This window comes from Oculina patagonica, chromosome 12, assembly GCF_052425735.1.
Source record: "Oculina patagonica isolate OP01 chromosome 12, crgOcupat, whole genome shotgun sequence".
Lineage (NCBI taxonomy): Eukaryota > Metazoa > Cnidaria > Anthozoa > Scleractinia > Oculinidae > Oculina > Oculina patagonica.
The window spans coordinates 19,499,283-19,525,956 of NC_135769.1; the positions used below are offsets into that span (position 1 = coordinate 19,499,283).

General features: G+C 40.0%; 2 protein-coding genes across 3 annotated transcripts in view; both read right to left on the minus strand.

The window, feature by feature from the left end:
- Positions 1-7,459: 7,459 nt before the first annotated feature.
- LOC144631679 (uncharacterized) lies at positions 7,460-12,488 on the minus strand. 2 transcript variants are annotated; one of them, XM_078490173.1, is made up of 3 exons: positions 10,203-12,488; positions 9,188-9,246; positions 7,460-7,922 (listed from the first exon to the last, which is right to left on the minus strand). In XM_078490173.1, the coding sequence occupies exon 1, from the start codon at positions 12,465-12,467 to the stop codon at positions 10,482-10,484; it is 1,986 nt and encodes a 661-aa protein (XP_078346299.1). In that variant the 5' UTR covers positions 12,468-12,488; the 3' UTR covers positions 7,460-7,922; positions 9,188-9,246; positions 10,203-10,481. The 2 variants fall into 2 exon arrangements, with proteins under 2 accessions (XP_078346299.1, XP_078346298.1); XM_078490172.1 differs by lacking the exons at positions 7,460-7,922; positions 9,188-9,246 and adding an exon at positions 10,075-10,131.
- A 10,860-nt stretch (positions 12,489-23,348) lies between these two features.
- Positions 23,349-26,674, minus strand: part of LOC144633472 (TNF receptor-associated factor 6-like) — a 36,925-nt gene continuing 33,599 nt past the window's right edge. Inside the window, exons 7-9 of the mRNA XM_078492334.1 lie at positions 25,846-26,162; positions 25,474-25,480; positions 23,349-25,160 (exon numbers count right to left, since the gene is read on the minus strand). Coding sequence (XP_078348460.1) covers positions 24,672-25,160; positions 25,474-25,480; positions 25,846-26,162 — 813 coding nt within the window. The 3' untranslated portion in view covers positions 23,349-24,671. The remainder of the gene's footprint in view (positions 25,161-25,473; positions 25,481-25,845; positions 26,163-26,674) is intronic.

A 26,674-nucleotide genomic window follows, 5' to 3' on the forward strand; every position in this document is an offset into this window, starting at 1 on the left:
GCAACATTGTTCGACGCAGGTAAAGGGGATAAGGGGGGGAGGGGTGCATTTTTTGTTCCCCCCCACATGGCTCCCCTAAAGTGCTCACGAGACCAGCGCAGTTGTAAGCTCTATGAGCTCTTGTTTTATCTCAGTGACCAGACTGATGCCCCCGCTCGGCCAGGCTGGGGTCACGCAAGGTTTAAAAGCTAGAAAACACTTACTAATGGGAAATTTTCAAATGCTTTGGTCTTAATAAGCATGTTTAGCGTGAGATGTCCGATTTTGAAGCGTTTTATTCAAACAAAATTCTAAATTTTCATGCCTCGAAAGAAAAATATATTTCAGCGGGCCAGAATCTGTGAATAAATACCATTACGTTGGTGTTAAAGAATGTGCTGACATGACAAGTTTCACTTTCGATCGGCTAGACATCGAGTCACGTAATGTAAAGGGAATCCTTTGGTCTTTACTTAACAAATATATTGTGAAGTATTTCTCTCTTAAGTGTAATCTATTTTTTGGCTGTACCATTGAAAGGATTTTAGAGATATGAAGAAAAATTCCCTTCACAAACATGCCCTGACTTGTAACGCTTACGTCATTCGGTAGGCTAGGGAAATTCCCAATACCATTACGTTGTTGTCAAAGAATGTGCTAGCTGACATGACAACTCTCACTTTGACAACTTTGCGTATCCTCTGATCTTTTTCTCCTTTTTTGTCTTTACAAAGACTGTTAAGTGTGAATTATTCGATTTTGAAGCGTTTGACTCATGGAAAATGATAACTTTCCACGCTTTCAAAGAGAAATATAATTTAGCGGGACAGAATCTGTGAATAACTACAAACACGTTGGTGTTAAAGAATGTGCTGATATGACAAGTTTCACTTTTGATCGGCTAGACATCGAGTCACGTAATTTTTCATAGCTATTATTAGCTACCTTTCTTATCTTTGCGAATCCTTTAGTCTTTACTTAAAAAATTAAGTGTGAAGTATTTTGAAGCGTTTGAATCAAAGAAAATACTAAAATTTCAAAAGAAAAATACGCTTTAGCGGGCAAGAATTTACATTTATTTACATTACGGTTGTGTCCTGGAATGTGCTGGCGTTAGCAAATTTTTAATTTCACAAGGCACTGATCGGCAAGAATCACGCAATGCTCCGAAAGGTTTAAATCTACTACAAACGGAAACTAAACAAATCCTCTGGTCTAAACTTAGCATGTTAAGTGTAAAATGTTCGACTTTTTAGCTTTACAAATTTTTGGAGCTGTGTCATCTAGAGGATTTCTGAAATCTGAAGGAAGACCACTAAGACAAACATGTCCTGACTTGCAAGATTTACGTCATTGGTAAATTAATTCTCCGGGGAATTCCCATTCAGCAAAACACAGGTCTATAGTGTTCTTCTCAAATTTGATTTAATTATTTGCTCCAATGTTCCATTTTCGGAGCTGGTTATTCAATCTTTAAACGGTAATTCAAGACAACACTGGATGCTGATTTAAAAGATTTTTTTGTTTCACGGATCAGGATCGTGGGAATTAAATTTGGCCACCATTAGCATATAAGAAAAATATTTAATTTCGGGTGGAACTAGTCAACCATGAAATGTCACGCAAGGTGTTTTGTTACCATCTTGTTTGTCAGTCGCAACATTGTTCGACGCACGTAAAGGGAATAAGGGGTGGGGGGTGCATTTTTTGTTCCCCCCACATGGCTCCCCTAAAGTGCTCACGAGACCAGCGCAGTTGTAAGCTCTAAGAGCTCTTGTTTTTTTTCTCAGTGACCAGACTGATGCCCCGCTCGGCCGGGCTCGGGTCACGCAAGGTTTAAAAGCTAGAAAAAACTTACCAATGGGAAATTTTCAAATGCTTTGGTCTTAATAAGCATGTTTAGCATGAAATGTCCGATTTTGAAGCGTTTTACTCAAAGAAATTTCTAAATTTTCATGCGTCAAAAGAAAAATATATTTCAGCGGGCCAGAATCTGTGAATAAATACCATTACGTTGGTGTAAAAGAATGTGCTAACATGACAAGTTTCACTTTCGATCGGCTAGACCTCGAGTCACGTAATTTTTCAAAGCTATTATCAGCTTCCTTTCAAATCTTTGCGAAGCCATTAATCTTTCCTTACAAAATTCAGTGTGAAGTATTTTGAAAAGTTTGAATCGAAGAAAATACTAAAATTTCACGCTTTAAACAAATACGCTTTAGCGGGCAAGAATTTACATTTATTTACATTACGTTTGTGTCCTGGAATGTGCTGGCGTTAGCAAATTTTTACTTTCACAAGGCACTGATCGGCAAGAATCACACAATGCTCTGAAAGGTTTAAATCTGCCACAAACGGAAACTAAACAAATCCTCTGGTCTAAACTTAGCATTTAAGTGTGAAATGTTTGACTTTTTAGCGTTATTTTTTTTTGGAGCTGTGTCATCTGGAGGATTTCTGAAATCTGATGGAAAACCACTGAGACAAACCCTGACTTGCAAGGGTTACGTCATTGCTAAATTAATTCCCCGGGAAATTCCTATTCAGCAAAACACAGGTCTAGTGTTTTTCTAAAATTTGATTTAATTATTTGCTCCAATATTCCATTTTCGGAGCTGGTTATTCAATCTTTAAACGGTAATTCAAGACAACACTGGATGCTGATTTAAAAGATTTTTTTGTTTCACGGATCAGGATCGTGGGAATTAAATTTGGCCAGCATTAGCATATAAGAAAAATATTTAATTTCGGATGGAACTAGTCAACCATGAAATGTCGCGCAAGGTGTTTTCCTACCATCTTGTTTGTCAGTCGCAACATTGTTCGACGCAGGTAAAGGGGATAAGGGGGGCGGCGCATTCTTTGTTCCCCCCACATGGCTCCCCTAAAGTGCTCACGAGACCAGCGCAGTTGTAAGCTCTAAGAGCTCTTGTTATTATTATTATTATTTTTTTTTTAGTTTTGTCGGTGACCAGACGCAGACCTCCACTCGGTCGAGGTTATGACACGCGATGTTTAGAAGCTATAAATCAGTAACAAATGGAAACAAATGGTTATTCTTTGTCTTTACAAAGAATGTTTAGTGTGAAATATTCGAATTTGAAGCCTTTGACTCATGAAAAATACTAAATTTCCACGCTTTCAAAGAGAAATGTAATTCAGCGGGCCAGAATCTGTGAATAGATACCATTACGTTGGTGTAAAAGAATGTGTGGCATGACAAGTTTCACTTTCGATTGGCTAGAACTCAAGTCACGTAATGTTTTAAAGCTATTATAAGCTACCTATCAAATCTTTGCGAATTCTTTGGTCTTTACTAAACAAATTTATTGCAAAGTATTTCTCTTTTAAGGGTAATCTATTTTTTTGGGCCTGTGTCATTGAAAGGATTTTAGAGATAAAAAGAAAAATTCCCTTCACAAACATGCCCTGACTTGTACCGCTTACGTCATTCGGTTGCTAGGGAAATACCCTCTGTTCTAAAAACAGCTTCAGCGTCCGCACGCGGGAATTCGACCAGAATTTGCATATAAGAAAAATTATAAATCGCAACTAGAACAAGTCAACCATGAAATGTCACACAAAGTTTGTCAGACGCTGCACTTTTACAACCGCCTATTGTAATACGAAAACCGAAACAGGGTCAAATAAATTTTGAACTGTTGATGAGGTTCAAAAATAGTACTAACTTTTTACAAACTGCGAAACATTGTCATTGGGCCAGTTTTCAGTTTTATGTAAATAAGGAATACTGTCGAAATTCTCGCGGATACTTACGTTCCTGGCGTGAAGCCAAGCGTTCTTATGAACTGATCTTGCAGACCCAGGGGCAGTAGTTGTAAACTTTCGCCCGAAAAATCCCGTCGTCCCGATAAGCGATTTTTTGGTTTCACGGATCAGGATCGTGGGAATTAAATTTGGCCAGCATATAGATTAGCATATAAGAAAAATATTTAATTGCCGATGGAACTAGTCAACCATGAAATGTCACACAAGGTGTTTTCTTACCATTTTGTTTGCAGTCGCAACATTATTAGACGCAGGCAAAGGGGATAAGGGGGGGGGGGGGTGCATTTTTTGTCCCCCCCCCCACATGGCTCCCCTAAAGTGCTCACGAGACCAGCGCAGTTGTAAGCTCTAAGAGCTCTTGTGTTTCTTCGTAGTTTTGTCGGTGACCAGACGCAGACCTCCACTCGGTCAAGCTTGAAGTCACGCGATGTTTAGTAGCTACAAATCAGTAACAAATGGAAACATTTTCTTTTTTTTTGCCTTTACAAAGAATGTTTTGTGTGAGATATTCGACTCTGAAGCGTTTGACTCATGGAAAATACTTAATTTCCACGCATCAAAGAGAAATATAATTCAGCGGGCCAGAATCTGTGAATAAATACCATTACGTTGGTGTAAAAGAATGTGCTGACATGACAAGTTTCACTTTCGATCGGCTAGAGCTCTAGTCACGCATTGTTTTAGAGCTATTATAAGCTACCTTTCAAATCTTTGCGAATCCTTTGGTCTTTACTAGACAAATTTATTGCGAAGTATTTCTTTTTTAAGGGTAATCTATTTTTTGGGCCTGTGTCATCTAAAGGATTTTAGAGATATGACAAAAATTCCTTTCACAAACATGCCCTGACTTGTATCCAGGGGGGGGGGGGGGAAGCAACTTCCCATACATTCTCTTATATGAAATCTGAGCGATGCTCTCACAACTTGCAAAGCAATCATCGGGGCGGTAGTCAGCGGATGTCTCTAAGGCGCATGAGCAGCTCCTTTCTTTGTGAACTTGCCAAAACAAAAACATGGGACCAGTGAGAGAGTTCGATTTTTTTTATATATGTAGTAATAAAAAAGACTTTCTAAGTTTTGACTTTAAAGCGGCGAAAATTTCTCCGGAAAGGTTCTTGGTGTCAATATGTGGTGTTTGTTATGAAATAAAACCATCACGGGAATGGTAATGAAAACGTGGCGATCGAATATTCCCGCGCTGGTCGGAGCTATTGTTCTTGCTCTATTGTTTGAGGTTGTTTGTTGACTTGGTCTTTCTTTGTTTTACTTCATTTACAATCCCCATGTGGGCCAGTTGAAAATCGTGGTACAAAAATGTCAAACATTTGCATTTCAGCACTGAAAAGTAGCACGGCATCACAAAATTCTGCGTTCTTAAAACTACACGACGATGACGAAATTTTCGGATTTAAACACGCTGCTTTTAGATTTTTAGTTAAGAAAATTGAACCCCTTTATAATAAGTGATTCCACGACATAGCAGCTTCCATTTCGCGGGAAAAGATTGCCTGTTGCATCATCGTCCAAAAACCGCTGACTACATCGTGAATTGATCGCTTTGCAAGTTGTGAGAGCATCGCTACTCGGTCCCAGACCTCGTTTCTTCCCCCCCCCCCCCTTCCTGCTTGTATCGCTTACGTCATTCGGTATGCTAGGGAAATTACCCTCTGTGCTAAAAACAGCTTCAGCGTCCGCGCGTGGGAATTCGGCCAGAATTTGCATATATGAAAAATTAGGAATAGCGGCTGGAACAAGTCAACCATGAAATGTCACACAAAGTTTGTCAGTCGCTGCATTTTTACAACCGCCTATTGTAATACGAAAACCAAATAGGGGCAAAAATAATACTAACAGTATAGAAACTACAAAACATTGTCATTGGGTCAGTTTTCAAAGAGAAATATAATTCAGTGGGCCAGAATCTGTAAATAAATGCCATTACGTTGCTGTCAAAGAATGTGCTGACATGACAAGTTTCACTTTCGATCGGCTCAAGTCACGTAATTTTTCAAAGCTATCCAGCCTCCTTTGAAATCTTTGCGAATCCTTTGGTCTTTACTTAAAGTCTGTGAAGTATTTTGAAGCGTTTGAATCAAAGAAAATACTAAAATTTGATGCTTTAGCGGGCAAGAATTTACATTTATTTACATTACGTCTGTGTCCTGGAATGTGCTGGCGTTAGCAAATTTCTACTTTCACAGGGTATCGATCGGCAAGAATCACGCAATGCTCTGAAAGGTTTAAATCTGCTACAAACGGAAACTAAACAAATCCTCTGGTCTAAATTTAGCATGTTAAGTGTGAAATATTTGACTTTTTAGCGTTATTTATTTTTGGAGCTGTGTCAGCTATAGGATTTCTGAAATCTGATGGAAAACCACTGAGACAAACATGCCCTGACTTGCAAGGGTTACGTCTTTGGTAAATTAATTCCCCGGGGAATTCCCATTCAGCAAAACACAGGTCTAGTGTTCTTCTCAAATTTGATTTAATTATTTGCTCCAATATTCCATTTTCGGAGCTGGTTATTAATCGGGCGGGGCCTGGGCCCGATTCATAATCTGCACGGAATTTTTTTTTTTTTTTTTTGTCGGTAAATCGATCCAGACCTACGCGGCCCAGCCGGCTCTTCTGTCACGGTCACGCAAGATTTAATATTTAATAGTGATCAGCTGATCACTCGCGTTTAACATGAACACTCTGCTCTCTGAAATGTATAATTTTGTTTCATTCCATATTTTACAAGAAGAAAAGGCTGAACATAATCACATAGCGAAAACAAAGACCGCTTGGACATGTCCAAGCTATTTAAAACTACCACTACGTCGGACCCATGTCACGCTATCTCTCGCTTGTAGCTATAAATAATCATTCACCTATTTTCTGTTTGAATACTCTGCGCTCTGCTTGTGTGAAATATTTATTATTGTGTGTCAAGCGAGTACAAGTCGTACAATTTACCCGGAACGTGTTAAATATTGCAAAACGACGACTTATTTTCTGGATATCCCAATTTTTGTTTTGAGTTTACGGCATTTTGAGAATCAAAATGTTATCGAAACGCTATCGAAACGTAAGTTGCAAGCTCAGCAAGAATGTGTCAAAGCACGGGATACACGTCATCGCACCAGGGGAATTACCAAAAGCTTGTCGGAAGACGCTAAACGGAGAAACACAATGGGATGGCCTTAATCTACTCTTTATTTTGGGTTTATTTTATTGAACATTCGGAACAAAATAAATATTTGCATGCGTAAGCAGGCATTTTTCCGGCTAGGCATGTGGTTTTAAAAAGCAAAAGATGACGTGGTAAGGAAATTCATGTCGCGTTCACTCCGTGACTAACGCAAACACGACTTGTGTGTTTCTCAAGTGACTGCTTTTCTAAAGATTTTACTGTGCGGCACCGTGCCTTTAAGCCAAAGCACTGAAATAGGTCAGGTGGTCAAACCCGCACGATTATAAACTGCTTGCAGTTCTTGTTCAATCTTTAAACGGTAATTCAAGACAACACTGGATGCTGATTTAAAATATTTTTTTGTTTCACGGATCAGGATCGTGGGAATTAAATTTGGCCATCATTAGCATATAAGAAAAATGTTTAATTTCGATTGGAACTAGTCAACCATGAAATGTCACGCAAGGTCTTTTCTTTTTTCTTTTCGCAACATTGTTCGACGCAGGTAAAGGGGATAAGTGGATAGGGGTGCATTTTTTGTTCCCCCCACATGGCTCCCCTAAAGTGCTTACGAGACCAGCGCAGTTGTAAGCTCTAAGAGCTCTTGTTAGTATTGGGGGAGACTGGTAGACAGAAAGGCACTGACTGACACTAAGGAACGGGAGCCAAATTTATCCCAAATCTGATTGCGATGCAACAATGGATGCCCTCCAAACTTGCCAGGAATCGCAATTTTTTTAGACTTTCGTAAAGCTTTTGACACTATAGAATGGAACTACTTATCTTCCGCAATCAAACTCTTCAATTTCGGCCCGGATATCCAAAGATGGATAGAAGGTATCTACCACAACGTGTCTAGTTGTGTCCTGAACAACGGCCACGCTTCGCCCTTTTTCCAACTACAGCGAGGCGTCAGGCAAGGATGCCCATTATCAGGTCTTCTCTTCGTGATCGGTATTGAGCTTTTGGCGAAAGCCTTGAAAAACAACAAAGACATTAAAGGGATTACTATTGGTGGAAAGGAAATAAAGGTGACTCAATTTGCAGATGACACAACAGTATTTGTAAGTGACAATCGCTCCGTAACCAATCTATTGAAACTTCTACACAAATTTAAACTCGCCTCTGGTTTAGAAATTAAACACGAGCAAAACAGAAGCAATGTGGCTCGGGACTTGGAGAAACAGGACCGATACGCCATATATAATTTTAAATGGCCGCAAGAACCGATTCAAGCCCTCGGCATTTTCTTTTCCTATGACTCTGAAGCGGCAAATAACCTGACAAAATTAGCAAGCTAGAAAACACCCTTAAAAGTTGGAAAAGAAGGAAGCTCACCCTCCACGGCAGAATCAAAATAGTAAAAACTCTTGGTTTGTCAAAGCTAATTTATAACACCTCTGTGCTCGAAATTCCGGATTTTTATGTGAAAGAGATTAACAAAATTTCGTTTAATTTTATATGGAAAGGAAAACCGCCAAAAATAAAAAGAAAGACAATAATAGGAGACATAAGTCACGGAGGCCTTAGAATGTTGGATTTTGAACTAATGGACAAAGCACTCAAAATAGCTTGGATTAAGAGACTAACCGACGACGATGACCCCGCATGGAAAGTAATTCCAGAATTCGCCACTGCCCACTACGGGGGTTTGTCTTTCCTGACAAAATGCCAGTACGACACTAAGTATCTCAACCTAAATAACCTCCCCCCTTTTTATCACACTTAACTTAAGAATTGGCAGGAATATAATTCTTTTAAATTTGCAGAAGACCGTCATATCCAAGGCGAAATTATATGGAACAACCGTCGCATCCTGATTGGAGGTCAGCCAATTTTTAACAAACCCTTATTTCAAGCTCGGATCACACGGATTAAAGATCTTCTAAAAGACGATAATACATTCCTTTCACTAGAAGAAATCAAACGCAAAGTGAACAATAAAATCCCGTTCACACTCTATCACGGCCTCATCGCTGCTATTCCATCAGAATGGAAGCAAAAATTGAAACAAAACAACTTACCCCAAACCACCCCTCCCCAAGACCTTCCATCAACACGAACGGCCTACGCCACACCCCTTAGCAACAATGTAGATCCACCGACTTCAGAGAATAGAATCCTAAATTATGGTTTCACCAAAGAAAGCATCCACAATGTGTACTCATTGCCTTTCCTAATAACTAGAGATTCTAAATTAATTGCTTTCCAGTATAAAATAATTCACCATATTTTACCTACCAGATCCAGCCTTTTTCGAGCTGGCATTGTTGAAAGCGATATTTGTACTTTATGCGAAACTGAAAAACAAACAATAAGCCACTTACTGTACCAATGCACTGTATCTAAAGCTTACTGGAATAGATTCACGTGCTGGTGGCACTCGAAATTTAAACAGACTATCACTCTGACTGAATCCGCTGTCCTATACGGTTGGCTTCAGGACATCCAAAACAAATAGGCACTTAATGTCACCCTTCTTATTGCCAAATACCACATTTTTGCGACGAGTTCATGTGTCGGCAACTTATGTTTTGAAAGCTTTCTTCTCCGCCTCCAAGACAAACTCGACATTTTAAAACAAAGTCATATCGCCCAAAAGAAGTTGCACTTGTTTTTGAAAATATGGGGAAAACTGATTTGAATCAAATCTATAGATCGAAAAAACAAAACAAAAGCAATTTTAGTTATCTATTTAAAAATACCTATGAAATGAACTATATTTAAAGCCTAATTTATTTTTTGCTTAGTTTACTGTAAGTTTAGTTCTCTTTTGTATTTGCAAGTCTTTTTAGTTCTGTAATACCTATTTTTTTCTTTATAACGTCTGCGTTGCAACCGGTTTTTTTCATCCACTGTAAGTTTTGTTCACTCTAGTACTGTAAATCTTGTAATTTTGTAATACCTACTATTTCTTCTTTTGTAACGTCCGCTTTGCTACCGTTAAGTTAACTGTTTAATTAAGTTTTGTTCTCTTTTTGAATTGTAACTTTTGTAATTGTAGTGTGAAGTCATGTAACCTTTGTGTGAGCAATAATAATAAAAAAAAAAATAAAAAAACAATGGATGCCCTGTGGAATCACTCTGCATATTGTTTCCTCTGCCGCAGATAAAGTGACCAGCCAAAGTTTTCAAAGGACTCTCTGTTTATTCATCAGTGTCGGTAACACAAAGTCTTTCGAAACCTGACAGTAACGATAGTTAGATGGTTAATGATTAGCTTACAATTATTCAATACATTCACAAAGATAGTTACCCGATGGCTTCACTACGAGCTTTAACGGCAGGAAAAGCGTCTGAGCCGGAGTTTGATCTTTCCGTTTGGATCTTAATTAACGACTATGACGTAAGCGAGTTAATTAGTGATTATGATGTTAATAAATGCACTTAATTTCGTTCACCGACGAAACACTCCCCCCTCTCTTGTTATAGTCTTTAGGCTAAGTCGCCCACTATCATTAAAAGGTAAAGTCATTGTAAGTCTATCGAGTTATTTGTAAAGTCATTGTAAGTTTATCGAGTTCTTTGATTTGCTTTATTTTGTCTCGTCCTTATTGTTCGCTTGGGCGTGGTCCACCGGAACGACGATTACAAGACGTTGAACAGGCCGTTCCACGGTTACGAATCCCCGACCAGCGTATGTCCTCACCGGTTCATTTGGCTTTGGGTTCTTGTACTGAACTTCAACTTTTCGTACTTTCCCATCTTTGCTTTCATGAGCTTTGGTGACTCGTCCAAGTTTCCAGTTTCCCCGGATCTGGTTTGAATCCTGTATCAAGACGATGTCTCCAACTTTCACGTTGCGATGTGAGGTGTGCCACTTTTGGCGGACTAGTAAGCTGGGGAAGAAGTCGCGCGTCCATCTTTTCCAAAACCCATTGACAATGTTTTGCACGAATTCGAAACGATGACGAGGATTTGCACTCTCTCTGAATGGGCCGCTTGGCACTCTTGGGGTGGATCTCCCGAGCAAAAGGTCGTTTGGGCACAGGTATGCTCCGTCATCAGTCGTCGTGGGGTGCCTTCCTATAGGTCTTTCGTTAACGAGATTAGCGGCTTCAAAGCATATAGTTTGAAGCTCGGAAAAAGTAAGCACGTTTTCTCCGATTGCTAACGTTATAGCTCTTTTGATGGATTTGATCAATGCTTCTGATATCCCGTTTTGCCAAGGGGCATCGGCGGGGATGAACTCCCACTGGAAACCCTCAGTTACTCCAAATTCGTTAAGATCTTGCCAGTTCCAGCTCTTGGTCATCATCTGCAATTCCTGATTAGCCGCTACCAGCTGCGGTCCGTTATCAGAGTAAAGTTTAGCTGGATAACCTCTCAGTGATACGAATCTTCGTAAAACAAGCAGAAATTTCTCCGTACTGTAGTCAGGAGCCAGATCCACGTGTACCGCTCTTGTGCTCATACAGTTAAACAACACTCCATAGCATTTTCCTGTGGTCCGCTTCTTTACTTCATCTCGTATCTTGAAGGGTCCAAACAAATCTATAGCGGTGTTGTGCCAAGGTGGAGATGGCTTAAGTCTCTCTAGGGGTAGGTTTCCCATTGCTTGCTCGCTCGGCTTAGCATCTAGTATCCTGCATGTCATACAATTGAACTTGATGGATTTTACCATGTTGTGTACCTTGGGTATCCAGAAGCGGGTGCGAATTTTACTGACTGTCGTCGCTACTCCGTGATGTCCTCTACGGTGTATGTATTCCGCGTAGAGTCGCGTAAAATGGTGTCCATAGCGTAGTAGGATTATTTCGCTTTTATCGTAGCTCATCTCAACCCATTCTCGAGCTCGGTTTCCGACCACGATTGTTCCATCTTCTCGCATCCTTGGGCTGAGCCGTTTGAATCTCCCCTTTTGGATGGCTGGATGAATAAGTTTCTGACAGTCTTGAATCCAAAATCTTTCCGCGTCACTTATGTCAGAAGGAGTTAATGGTCGGACTGCGCTTTTAAGTGATGGCTTAGGATCGTGCTTATACATGGCAAGCACTCTTCCTGTCACCCGCAACAATCTTGTATAGCCGGAATACTTGTGGATATTCATCCTTCCTGCTAGGGTGTCTACGATCTTAGCATCTGCCACCATCGTCGTTTTCAGTTTATCAGGTAACTCCTGCGTTATGGACACTTTGCTGATTGGCCATTGAGATTCCGGTAGCTGTAGAAAGCTAGGGCCTCTCTGCCTAGCACTGTCGTGGTCAATTTCTTTCGACGTCTTTCCGCGAGTTATCCAGTCAGCGATATTATGTTTACTCTCAATCCAATACCAATCTTTAGGGTCCGTCCCCTCTTGGATTTCTCCTACACGTGTGGCGGCGAAGGAGTTAAAGCCATACGATTGCTTCTGGATCATGCCGTATACTATCTGCGAATCGACGATGTGGTAGAATTTTGAGAACTGGTATCGAGATTCTCTTTGGAGGAAATTCTTAAGCCTTTTGCTCAAGACTGCAGCACACAGCTCAACTCGATCTATCGATACTTTCTTGTTCGGGGCAAGGCGATTCTTTGACATTATCAATCTGCTGTCATATTTCCCTTCTGGTAGGCTCCACCGCGCGTATGCGCAGGCGCCATACTAGTTGTCCGACCCGTCGCTAAAGATTATGAGCACTGGTTGATGCGAAGCTACATTCGATGGCTTTAGGCATCTTGGGAACATTACTCTATCCATCCCGCGGAGGTCTCTGAAAAACGTAATCCATTCGCGCATATATTTCTCGGGGATGGGGTCGTCCCAGTCTAGTTTCTCTTCACTTGTCCACAATTGTCTCATCAGGATCTTGGCCCTAACCGTAAAGGGGGCGGCGAGTCCCATTGGATCATATACTCTATTTATTTGCGACAATATCATTCTCTTGGTTAGTTTTGTCGGCATTTTATCGTCTTGCAGGGCAGGATTTTTTCCGTCCGGTGTCTTTGTGGAAAATGTTAGGTTGACTTTGAATTGGAGTTGGTCTTTAATTGGGCTCCAGATAACTCCTAGTACCTTTTCTGTGGACGTAGCGATTTCATCGAGTGACAGGGATTTCTCACACGTCATGGGGTCGTTTGACAACGACCAACCTTTAATCTTGAATCCGCCTTTATTTAGCAACTTTTCGATCTCGCTGGTAACTCGATTCGCTTCGCTTTCGTCTTTAACACTGTCTATGATGTCGTCCATGTACGAGTTATGGATTATGATCTTTGCGGCTTGGGGATGAGCAAACAATAAGGCAAAGGCTGAAAGACTTCACGGCACCCCGTTGGAGCTCACCCTTGTTAAGGTTGGCGCGGATGAGGAGAAGATATCATCCAGAAAATACCAGCTCCCATTAATTGACGTCCAAGGAAAACGAATCCTTTTCGAAGTATACGGGATCGAGAAAATAACATCTAATATTCAAAGCGTCAACGTGGACAACATATCGCATCTCTTCAGCGTCCCCAGCGACGACATTCAGAGACCTACGGGAACTGTCGATGTCTTAATTGGATATGAATATGCAGGATTCCATCCGGAGAAAGAACAGAGCGCAGAACATCTTTTACTATTAAGGAATCGGTTTGGACGCTGCATCGGGGGAACCCACCCTTCCATCAGAGAAATGACGGAACGACCTAAACTTGACAAGGTTCATCATACCAGAAATGTTAAGATAGACGACTTCTACAACGTAGAGCAGTTGGGAGTCGAGTGCACGCCACGATGTGGAGGATGTAAATGCGGAAAGTGTCCGCCCGGCGGGAAGGATTACACCCTCAAAGAAGAAAGGGAGTTGCAGTTGATCGAAGGAAAACTTCAATTCAGTGAGCAAGAGAATGCTTGGGTAACAGAGTACCCTTGGATCAAAGATCCGTACTTGCTACCAAACAACAGAAGGGCCGCGTTTGGAAGACTCGTCTCCACTGAGCGACGGCTCGGGCGGAATCCCCAGCATGCGAAAGTTTATCAACAGCAGATAGAAGACATGATTGAAAGAGGAGTCGCCAGAAAGTTAACAAAGGAGAACTTGACTCATATGAGGGTCCGATCCATTACATCTCTCACCATGATGTTTTAAAACCAGATTCAAAATCTACCCCAGTAAGGATTGTATTCAACAGCAGCGCGAATTACATGGGTCATGTGTTGAACGACTACTGGGCAAAGGGACCAGACCTCTTGAACAATCTTCTAGGGATCCTTATAAGGTTCCGAGAGAATGAAGTAGCCTTTATCGGTGACGTCAGGAAGATGTACCATACTGTTAAAACGAAGACCGTAGAACAGCATACGCACCGCTTTCTCTGGCGAGACATGGATTGTTTCAGAGACCCTGATACCTATGTTATACAACGCGTCTCGTTTGGGGACAAACCATCAGGTACGATAGCAACTGTTGCAATGAGAAAAACAGCTGAGATGGGAAGTAACGATTATCCCCAAGCCGCAAAGATCATAATCCATAACTCGTACATGGACGACATCATAGACAGTGTTAAAGACGAAAGCGAAGCGAATCGAGTTACCAGCGAGATCGAAATTTCGTCAGCATCGATGTGATTCTCCAGTTGTTCTACAAGTTCGTTGTATTTGCCTTGAACGATTGCAATCCATTTTATTTCCGTTTCTGCTGATTGCCTGTCCAACAATTCAAGTAGCTTGTCATGGGCCATTTTGCATTGGCTAAATGTATCCCCCAATTGGCTCTGGAGCTTCTTCATGAGCGAAACCGAGATCCTTTCGCCCTCTAAGGTATGTGCAGTACTATCACATAAAGTGTCGAATATCGCGCGCGCAGTTTCTCTCTTCACAAAGGCTTGTTCCGCCGCCCTTTGTATCTGCTCGCGCTCCTTTCTGTTCGATTCTTCGCGATTCTCTTCGGCGCGCGCTCTGGCTTCTGAAACCCTGATATCATTTACGTAGTCTATTTTCAAGGCGGTTGCCTGGACGAACAGGTCTTGAAGTTCGGTGATCCAGCTGTCTGTGGCTTCTGCCTCTTCATCTGTGAGATGCATTACGTAAATGTCGTGCTTACCTTCTAGAATGGCCCACGCCTCGGTAAGCTGAGCGTAGTTGAGTTCTACGACTTCGATACCTCTTCTGTCAGCGGTCGACTTCAGAAGTTCGTTCCGTTTGCGTGTGAATCGTGCTTTCGCCGATCGTCTGATACTCTTGGCTTCTTCTGCCATCCTGGTCCGGGCGATGAAGTATGCGGGTTTCGAATGTTTCCTCTGCCGCAGATAAAGTGACCAGCCAAAGTTTTCAAAGGACTCTTTGTTTATTCATCAGTGTCGGTAACACAAAGTCTTTCGAAACCTGACAGTAACGATAGTTAGATGGTTAATGATTAGCTTACAATTATTCAATACATTCACAAAGATAGTTACCCGATGGCTTCACTACGAGCTTTAACGGCAGGAAAAGCGTCTGAGCCGGCGTTTGATCTTTCCGGTTGGATCTTAATTAACGACTATGACGTAAGCGAGTTAATTAGTGATTATGATGTTAATAAATGCACTTAATTTCGTTCACCGACGAAACACATATGTTAAACCAAAGCATATTAGATTCGTACATATGAATAAATTATTACTTTGGCTCAACTGCAGTGTGGCGGGGGATCGTGCGGGTTTGGGGTGATGTAGTCCAGTCTCTGAACTCTCTCTTCCGCGCGCCCTTTATAAGGGGTTCAACCCCTATAATAGGGGCGCGCAAGAGAAGAATTCAGGGACTGGACTAAGGGTGATGGGGTATTAACGGGCAAGTCCTTGGAAATGGATGGAGTGTGGAATAGTTTTCTTTTGCTGTAAAAATCCGCCTCTGCCACTTCGAAATAAAGAAACATTGAAATTTAGTTTTGAACGTTTATTTTAGTGCTTCATGTCAATTTTCATTCATACTTTGACGTAGCCGTAACCACATTTCAATCAAATAATAAATCTTAAATCTGAAAATGATAAAATAATCAATTTAAAATTTGTTTGACGGAGGAAACAGGTGAGGCCAATTCAGTGCAACAAATGCATCTTTAGCCAATCAGGAGAAAGAAATCAAAGCAAAATGCCCTTTGTCTAAACCAATCATCATTTTCTTTTGAGTGATTTTGTCGTCTATGTGATGAGACTGTAATAGTCTAACTCTTTCTGTTAAAATCATTAAGTGCTACCGACTGGAATTTTCGAGAAAAAAATTTCAAAACTCCTAATTCGCACTTCTTCATATTCAGTCAAAAGAAACCCTTTGGTGAACTATTTACGAAAATGACATTTAAAATTTTCAAAGGGTTTTTATATTTGAGAAAATCGGCAAAAGGTTAAAAGGCCGTTTTCGCGTCCCCGCCGCCATAAATTTTGTCGAATTTTTGTGGGTATTCAAAACACTCGTACGGAAAGAAGGTTGAACGTATGAAATTTATCTTTGGCAGGTATGCGGGGCATCCAATATACTATACAGAAACCTAAAAATATTGCAAAACGATGCAATTAAACAGATCTTTTTTAAAGCCCGAAAATTGGTATTTTGAGCACTTTGGTAAACACTTGAAACAAGGGTAACTTTGGTGGCAAAAATCGTGTCCTGGTACATCGAAATAGATGGGCGTCAACTACTATTATGGTGCTGTAACATATAAAAAATCCAGCCCGGGTATGCCTGCCCATATGTAGCAATATTTAATCCTTGTTTATTTACATTAAATTTAAACTTCCTTTCCTTTAAATTTAAACTTCATGTCCAAAATTTATTTCAATTTAAACCAAATTCATATTTAAACTTAATATATTTGATTTAATACTGTAGTGAAATCTATTCAATCCTAATTTGAATTATCGTTTAAACTTTTTACATTTTAATTTAATCTTTTTTCATTTAAATTTAAACTTTTAGAATATTTCTTTAAACTGCTAAAAGTTTGATTTAATCCTTGTTGTTGTTTTTTTTTTTTTCATTTCAATTTAAACTTTTGAAATTTTATGTAAACTTACGAATGATTCTATTTAATCTTCCTGGGGCGAGCTCGGCCACTGGCGGCCATTTTGTTTTGTTTTGGCGCGCTTTAGATTTATCGTCGATCGTCAGTAAATATGGACGAAGGCACCAAAGGAAGAGTGTCCGAATTGCTGAGCGAAGCATCCAGGGTTTTGTCTTCGTCCTCCAGCTCTGCTGCTACGAACCCTGCTGTGAATTTGAGTCGTAACGCAGGCGACGATCAGTGAAACTCTCAAGCGTGTTCAGAGAATAGGACTGCGGACTACGGACTACGGACTGGGTATAAAAACGGACTGAAGTATAAAATACGGACTCAAACTACGGACTAGGTATAAAATACGGACGACGGTATAAAATGCGGACTAAGCATATAAAATGCGTCTAAAAGCAAACCACGGCTAGAAATAAGGAAATCTCTTCAAGGATGTATACTTGAGCAAAAAATTATTATTGTTCGCGCCAAAACTGTGCGGCTCGTAGCCGAAAACAACAAAATGATTTTTCTCAAGAGTAAATTATTTGGTCTAGGAATTTGATTTTTTTTCAACATCACATTCTCGAAATTTATTATTCCTTGTTAAAACGGCAGCTCGATATCGCGATTCAAAACTCCGGTTTCAAACTCGAATGTTGAGTGGATTATCGTCTGGATTCACGCAACAGACACGTCCGAATTTTGCCAAAATTTGCTTGTTTTCGCTACACTAACACACGGTCACGTTTCGCCATCCGCTTATTTTAACGCCCCTCAGACTCCTGTAATACCAGGTAGGTACGAAATTTCAGGTACTGAACAGGCTAAAAAATTCTACTGGCAGAAGAGAAACATACGGGGAAAAAACGTTTGTCATGCAAATTAAGGTTGTTTGTCAAATTCTCACGTGCCTGCCGCTTGAGGCTGGCCAGATATACAGTTGAATAACGGTAACTCGAATCATAAAGGGAGATCAAAAAAGGTTTGAGATATCGGGAGTGCGAGTTAGCGAGGGTAATAAATACCTGGAGGAGAATCGGAGAAGGTTCGAGTTTAGCTAGACTGTCCACAGCCCTCTATTTTTTCGTGTTTTTCGATCGATGAGCGCGCGGTAAGAACGGCGAGAGAACTGGACGCCAGCGCAAAACGGAAGAAGCAAGAGGGTGGGGGGCGGGGAGCGAAAAAAATATTTTTCCTTCGCTCGCTTCCCGCCCCCCTCGCCCCGCTTCGTTTGCTTTTTTGCGTTGAAAAATCGAGAGGCTGTGGACAGTCTAGAGTTTAGCAGGAGGTTCGAGTTATCTTAATGAAATCGACATTATATAAAGTTTTGAGTCGAGTCTCTACTGCAACCCGATCCAAGAATCGAAGACAAAAGCGAAGGAAACAAAAACAAATTTTAAGTTCCTCACAATTGGAGGAATTCAAAGGTGTTTTGACAGTACTTTGTCGTAACCTACGAGCAGGCTTTCTGCAGGAAAAAGGCTATAACTTTATTGAGGTGAGACAACTTTGATGATTACAGACTTGCTTCTAGTTATTTTTAAAATCAGGTCACGTTTGCAAGCATTTTGCATGCTTAGTCCGCATTTTATACCGTAGTCCGTGTACAACAGCGCAATACGAGCCGACAACGATTACAAAGGTCACAAAAGCCGTTTTGGCGCGAACAATAATAATTTTTTGCTCAAGTATACATCCTTGAAGAGATTTCCTTATTTCTAGCCGTGGTTTGCTTTTAGACGCATTTTATATGCTTAGTCCGCATTTTATACCGTCGTCCGTATTTTATACCTAGTCCGTAATTTGAGTCCGTATTTTATACTTCAGTCCGTTTTTATACCCAGTCCGTAGTCCGTAGTCCGTAGTCCGTAGTTCGTAGTCCGCAGTCCGATTCCCTGAACACGCTTGAGAGTTTCACTGATCGTCGCCTGCGTTACGACTCAAATTCACAGCAGGGTTCGTAGCAGCAGAGCTGGAGGACGAAGACAAAACCCTGGATGCTTCGCTCAGCAATTCGGACACTCTTCCTTTGGTGCCTTCGTCCATATTTACTGACGATCGACGATAAATCTAAAGCGCGCCAAAACAAAACAAAATGGCCGCCAGTGGCCGAGCTCGCCCCAGGAAGATTAAATAGAATCATTCGTAAGTTTACATAAAATTTCAAAAGTTTAAATTGAAATGAAAAAAAAAAAACAACAACAAGGATTAAATCAAACTTTTAGCAGTTTAAAGAAATATTCTTAAAGTTTAAATTTAAATGAAAAAAAGATTAAATAAAAATGTAAAAAGTTTAAACGATAATTCAAATTAGGATTGAATAGATTTCACTACAGTATTAAATCAAATATATTAAGTTTAAATATGAATTTGGTTTAAATTGAAATAAATTTTGGACATGAAGTTTAAATTTAAAGGAAAGGAAGTTTAAATTTAATGTAAATAAACAAGGATTAAATATTGCTACATATGGGCAGGCATAGCAGCGTCCGAAAGTAAACCTTAGGAAGCTAAGTTAAGACAAAAGGCAAGTAATTTAATTCATATGTTTAGAAACCGAAAGGCTAGACTTATGTTCATATGTTATTGCATATATGGTTATTGTAAGTACTGTATGTAGCGCATAATACTATATTAGTAGGGTAAATAATGTAAGTATTTGTAATGTAATGTAATATAATGTATTGTAAAGAATGTAAGAACCTGTACGTTAAGTAATGTAACTGTCATGTAAGTAATGTAAGTAGTGTAAGTAGTAAGTAGTATAAATAAATGTCACGTAAAGTAATGTACGTAGTGCAAGGGGTGTAAAGAATGTAAGTAATTATTTAATTGTACATTAAGTCACGTAGTAGTGTATGTAATTGTTCTGTGAGTAGGCTTTCTTATTTTGTGTGTGTTGCAATAAAAAAAAAAAAAAAAAAAAAAATTATCTGACCGCAAAAATACAAAGGTCAAGTTTCGTGTCATATTTACCGACTTTGCCGCTCACACTGTGTAACTCGCACTGTGAAAGAAATAAAACAATTCAAAGCGAAATGTCTTCACAAAGTAGTCTCGAAGCGTGTCATATTTTATCCTGGTGGTTCTGTTTCATTAAATTACTAACTATTTAACACTGGTAAAAGTTATTTTTAGTTCCGGCTGTATCGATTCTGTAAAGTTTTTCGAATACCTCAGTCTGTGTGTCAACAACATGAATTTTGCAAATACAGTATGTGTTCATAACCAAGATGATGATCTTATCGACAAGCGTATCTATAGGAGAACATCGAAAAATGAAGTAACTGTGTTCAACTGCTTGTATATTTTCCTTTTTAGAGTGCGGGTCCTCGACTTGATATTATACGCCAGAACTGATACATGTACATGTTTACCAAGAACTGCAAGAACTGGAATTAGATGTCTGTCTGAATGTCTGTTGATTTCCTGTCTAACAATAACAATAAAAAAAAAACACTCTTGGCTATAAAGCAAAAGATACTATACCACCACCAGCAGCTTACCATACATGTCCAAACGTAATAAGTAACGATTCTCGGCTGGTTGAGCAAATACCAAACACATTCGAAAAGGCGAACTCCACAGCCGTTGTCAGCCGTCGTCACGCTCTCCCCTTCGCTCCACTGTTCCCAAGCTGTCTGCCTTTCTCCCGTTTGCAATTTTTACACAGGTTCTCTGACTTTTTACCGCATTCACAACCAATCTCGACTCACTCTTTGTACCTCCAGACTCTTAAAATCAAATTCCATCCTTTGGACAGCGGGGAAAGGGAAGGTTTTATGCGGGTGTTGGGTGGGGGGGGGGGCGGGGGGTAGGGGGTCAAGGTTTTTTTTGTGATTGATCTTATTGTCCTACGAAGTGACTGACCAGATTACCTGGTGTAATCAGTTATCCTAAGGTTTAAGATGGTAGTAATTTTAGCGATTTTTTTGAGCAAGATTTAGCGACAATGTAATTTAGCGATTTTCAGATTTTTTTAAAAAAAAAAACAGCAGGAGGGGTATCAAATGGTCTTTGCGAGCATTTGCGAGCACAGCGTTTTTCTTTGCGAGCACGAGCACTGACAAAAATTAGCCTTGCGAGCAACGAACACGTTTCAAAAAGCTACCCCACTAAAAACCGAGCATGCGAGCACTTGTAAAAATGTGCGAGCACGAGCATACGAGCACCCACTAAAATTTTGCGAGCATTCCGAGCAAAAGCCTAATTTTGCGAGCACTGCGACATTTTGAGGGACCATTCATGACCCCTAGCAGGCCCTAGAAAAAAAGATACCCAGTGTAAACCAGTATTTCATAAAGTAATAGCTAAGATGGAAATAAATGTTCAGTAAAAGAACAGAATCACTAGACGGCATTACCTGAAATTAGCTCTTGAAGATGATTTTTCTTGGTCCCGTGGGCCTCGGTTTAGCCTAAAAATAATGGGGATCAGGGCCCAATGGCTTCTCCCCTTGATCCGCCACTGTTTTTAATAGTTGCAGACGCAACAGAACACAGAGCATTTTAACTTGGTCCCGCATTCATGCAACTACATTCCTGGACAAGTTCTTGCAACAGGACCACATAAAGAGCCCTTTTCCTCACTTGTGGAACAGGAACAGCTAGTCCAAGTTCATTGCAAAAGAATTGTAGCTGCTACAGTTTTTGCTTCGAAAGAGAGTTTGCCTAGACCATTTCCCACACAAGGGCCTGGCCTAAAAAAACACATTCTGAAATCGCTAAATTAAATAGCCACTAAATCTTGCTCAGAAAAATGGCTTAAATAAGTAGCCGCTAAAAATAGCAACCTTAAGGTAACGATTACTTCTGCAATTCTGGTAATCTGGTCAGTCACTTTGTGGGACAATAAGATCAATGACAAAATAATCCTTGACCCCCTACCCCCCCCCCCCCCTACCCCCACCCAACACCCGTATAAAACCTTCTCTTTCCCCGCTATCCAAAGGATGGAATTTGATTTTAAGAGTCTGGAGGTACAGAGTGATTCGAGATTGGTTGTGAATGCCGTAGTAAAAAGACAGAGAACCTGTGTAAAAATTGCAAACGGGAGAAAGGCAGACAGCTTGGGAACAGTGGAGCGAAGGGGAGAGCGTGACGACGGCTGACAACGGCTGTGGAGTTCGCCTTTTCGAATGTGTTTGGTATTTGCTCAACCAGCCGAGAATCGTTACTTGTTACGTTTGGACATGTATGGTAAGCTGCTGGTGGTGGTATAGTATCTTTTGCTTTATAGCCAAGAGTGTTTTTTTTTTATTGTTATTGTTAAACAGGAAATTAACAGACATTCAGACAGACATCTAATTCCAGTTCTAGCAGTTCTTGGTAAACGTGTACATGTATCAGTTCTGGCGTATAAAATCAAGTCGAGGACCCGCACTCTTAAAAGGAAAATATACAAGCAGTTGAACACAGTTACTTCATTTTTCGATGCTCTCCTATAGATACGCTTGTCGATAAGATCATCATCTTGTTTATGAACACATACTGTATTTGCAAAATTCATGTTGTTGACACACAGACTGAGGTATTCAAAAAACTTTACAGAATCGATACAGCCGGAACTAAAAATAACTTTTACCAGTGTTAAATAGTTAGTAATTTAATGAAACAGAACCACCAGGATAAAATATGACACGCTTCGAGACTACTTTGTGAAGACATTTCGCTTTGAATTGTTTTATTTCTTTCACAGTGCGAGTTACACAGTGTGAGCGGCAAAGTCGGTAAATATGACACGAAACTTGATCTTTGTATTTTTGCGGTCAGATCAATTATCCCATCCAGGTCGAAATGTGTTTACTAGTGTTGCGTGACCGTGACAATTTTTGTAGTCAATACATGAAATATTCACTATGCGTTTACTTCTCTCAACGGGTGGTTTTTCAATTGCCCGGGCTGGATTTTTTATATGTTACAGTACCATAATAGTAGTTGACGCCGATCTATTTTTTATTCCAAATTTCGATGTACCAGGACACGATTTTTGCCACCAAAGTTACCCTTGTTTCAAGTGTTTACCAAAGTGCTCAAAATACCAATTTTCGGGCTTTAAAAAAGATCTGTTTAATTGCATCGTTTTGCAATATTTTTAGGTTTCTGTGTAGTATATTGGATGCCCCGCATACCTGCCAAAGATAAATTTCATACGTTCAACCTTCTTTCCGTACGAGTGTTTTGAATACCCACAAAAATTCGACAAAATTTTATGGCGGCGGGGACGCGAAAACGGCCTTTTAACCTTTTGCCGATTTTCTCAAATATAAAAACCCTTTGAAAATTTTAAATGTCATTTTCGTAAATAGTTCACCAAAGGGTTTCTTTTGACTGAATATGAAGAAATGCGAATTAGGAGTTTTGAAATTTTATTCTCGAAAATTCCAGTCGGTAGCACTTAAGTCAACATACCTAAAAGCATGCATTTCTAAGAAAATTGTTATTAAAATGTACTGGGATATGTATAAATAAATAAAATAAATCAACTTTGTTTAACGAGGGTTGCACATAACAGTCTTTCGACTGACAAACCTGTGGCCCTCGGATTCCCGATCGAATTGGAATTTAGAGGTGTTGGTTTTTGTGGAGGGAGGAAAACCGGAGAACCCGGAGAAAAACCCTCGGAGCAAGGACGAGAACCAACAACAAACTCAACCCACATATGACGCCGGGTCCGGGAATCGAACCCGGGCCACATTGGTGGGAGGCGAGCGCTCTCACCACTGCGCTATCCCTGCTCCCCAATAATAATAATAAACACCTCTACACGGTAGCTTTACAGTTACCTAGACCTCTATATACAACACAATATACTAAATACTATACACAATACTATACTCGAAGCTAGCCTATATTAATTATAGTAGATAAGGTGGCTTACTACAGTTTTGAGGGGGTAAAACAACCCAACTTTCGACTCATTTGTAAAATGTTCAGAAATGCTTAAACTTTCTCTTAGTACTGTTTGTTACAGACTACAACCATCTAATGCGACATTTGAACGATAAAAATGCCAATAGACAATCGATAAACAGTGAAATATGCACGACCGAGTGCTAAAGAGAGGACTGGGAATGAGTAGTTTCAACGGCGTTTTTCTCAAAATCTGCCCGTATGACCCTACCTCAAAATTTCATAAATCAGAAATTGGCTCTGATTAAACATTCATGCAAAATAAAATTAAAATCTGTATTACAGATTTTTTTAGGAAATAGGAAAATGTGATATTTTGGCTATTTAAAAAATAGTTCAAAATCTGTCTTGCAGCTATTTTTTTTAATTTTGGCTGTGGACGCGACTCAGCCCTATAAAGTAATGATGAAAGTTTCATCATAGGTTTTACGGTAGGTTTTTGAGAAATTTTCGGTCAAAAACGGGCTTTTACAACCTTGGACGAGAATCAAATTGCACATGCCTTCTTATTTGAGCGCACTTATCTGACGTCATGAGTTTTCGTGCGATAGGAAAGACCAAAATTGGAACTCCTTTGCTGGTTATTCATCTCTTTTTCTTTCCCCTTTTTTCTGTCCTAGGTTTAAACAAATGTCTGAAAGCATTTTCAAATTTTGAAACTTGTTTTCGTTTTTTTTAGAGTTGCTAGCGCATTTTTTATCCGCAATATTGACGTCAAGCAGAAAATCGTGGTGCGCATTCTTGAGTCTCGTAAAAACTGTAGTAAGCCACCTTAACTTAAACGTGTCTGTCATTCTTTGTAAATTCCTGATCAGGGCTATAAGCTTTTAGCTAGAATGTTTTGAACATCCTACGCCCCGACCATCAGGCAGTCCTGGACTAATGATTCATCTCAAATTTCACCAGCAGTGTATTGTTCTTTATATACCGCGGCTCACAGATTTCTTCAAGGGAAGCAAACTCTTCGTAGCCATAACCAAATGTGTTGTATGGTGCTGTTGGTCGTTGAAATGAGTGTAGATTGGGATCAGCATTAACAGTTTTGCTTATGTGGCGACGTGATGAAACATCATCAGATTGATCTAAAATGGATAGGGTGAACTTTCCAGTAAAGGGCCAATCCAAGGTATCATCGTAATCACCTTGCACCATGTGGACATAAAGTGCCACATTTTTACCCACTCCGCTGTCGACACCATTCAAGTTGATCCGCATACACAGCTTGTATCCATTGGGTCTGGTGTAAAAGACCAGGCTGTACTTTTTTGTCATCACTCCAGTGATAGCCTCTTCACGACTCTGTGCGTAATTTTCTATTCTCCAAATGTATGTTCCATTACATAAAAAGGTCTCTCGTTTTCGGATGACCTGCAATGTCAGGAAAATAGTTGGGACACGAACATCAGGACTACAACACGATCGCCCCTAAGAACGACTGCGCGGGAGGCTACATCAGGACCTGACAATGGAGGGGAGGGGGATCTCTTCCCATTTGTACCACCGCCATGCAGAGTAAAACCTGCACATTTCTTGTTTGTTTTTTTTTTTTTATCTGACAACGTTAATTTGTTGATTGAAGAAAAACTGAAAATCGTGCTACATCAAGTTTTGGTTTAATGGTATCTCAAATAGAGAACTTTTGATGTAGCAGCTTGCTAAACTCTTACCAGATGCTGCTGACCGAAATCCTGAAAGGGTTAAAGTTAAGTTTATTGTAATTAACACTTAAAGGGGGTGAACCTTCTATGCAATTGCAAATAGGGACATTGTAAGTTAACAGCTGAGTTACACGTCTAGTTATGTTTTTTAAAACTTCCTTTTAATCCAGTATTCCTTAACTGGGGCTTGATTTGCTAGTTGGTAATATCCTCCACCACATTCGCTGAAGGGAATAAGTTGAAATGAAGTTGGCATGCTCCAACAACAACAAAAATGTAAACTATTTTCTCTTGGGAATTTTTGTTCTCCTTGCTAGACGTACTAAAACAGTGGGACCGTCCGCAGTCTACGTACGTATTCCCCACCAATCTTTTGATGGGTCCTACAACATTACCTGATGCTCAGTTCTTGCAATGGTCTGTCTTGCCTTGCACGTGACTCCTCTTGCTGCCGCTCGAGATGACGTACTGTATTAGAAAGACTCTCCATAACTCGCCTCATTTCGTCAATCTCATTACGCTGTTGCTGGGTTCTGGTTGACAACTCATTCCAACATCCTTCCTGGCTGGCCTGTTCCTGGGGAAGAGATTCATTCTGACGCACCTCTTTGTCAGCAAAAGCTGATATTAAGCTGTTTAGTGATTTTGCTAAATCCACAACATGGTTGGGCAGCTGCTCCTTAATATGGTGATCCATGTGACGTCGAAAACCCTTTTAAGAAAGATGTAATATTTATTTAGTCAGCAACAACCCCTAAAAGTCTTAATAACTGTATTAAAACTCAGATAGGTAACAACCAGCTGTTAACCCTTTGACTCCCAAATTTTCCTCAAAAAACGCGTTTTTTTAGCCGCTAAACTGAAATTTTGGTGCTATGGTCTGGAATTTACCTCAACTTTGCTAAAGAAGCACTTTTTTACACTTCAGCAACATTTTCATAAAGATTCTGTGTAAAAATGTACAATATTTTACTTTGGTACATGCGCATTTTTTTTTTTTTTTTTTGCTGAACCGTTCCAAATTTTTTTTTTTGCCCCTTTTGCTTCCTTTTTTTCTCGCTTTCTTATTCTCGTTACTTTCTACTCTTCATATCCTATCTTTTGGCCAAAAAAGTTTTGACATTATCAATGGAAAACCCTGAAAAGGGGACCTTGACCAATTACAGGTGTACTGGCCTGTTTAACAACGATTTTGCACCAAAAATGGATTTTGTTTTTCTTTGA

Bases quoted from the DNA above. Each gene is read 5' to 3' on its own strand.
- LOC144631679 (XM_078490173.1), bottom strand. From the start codon at position 12,467: ATGTCAAAGAATCGCCTTGCCCCGAACAAGAAAGTATCGATAGATCGA.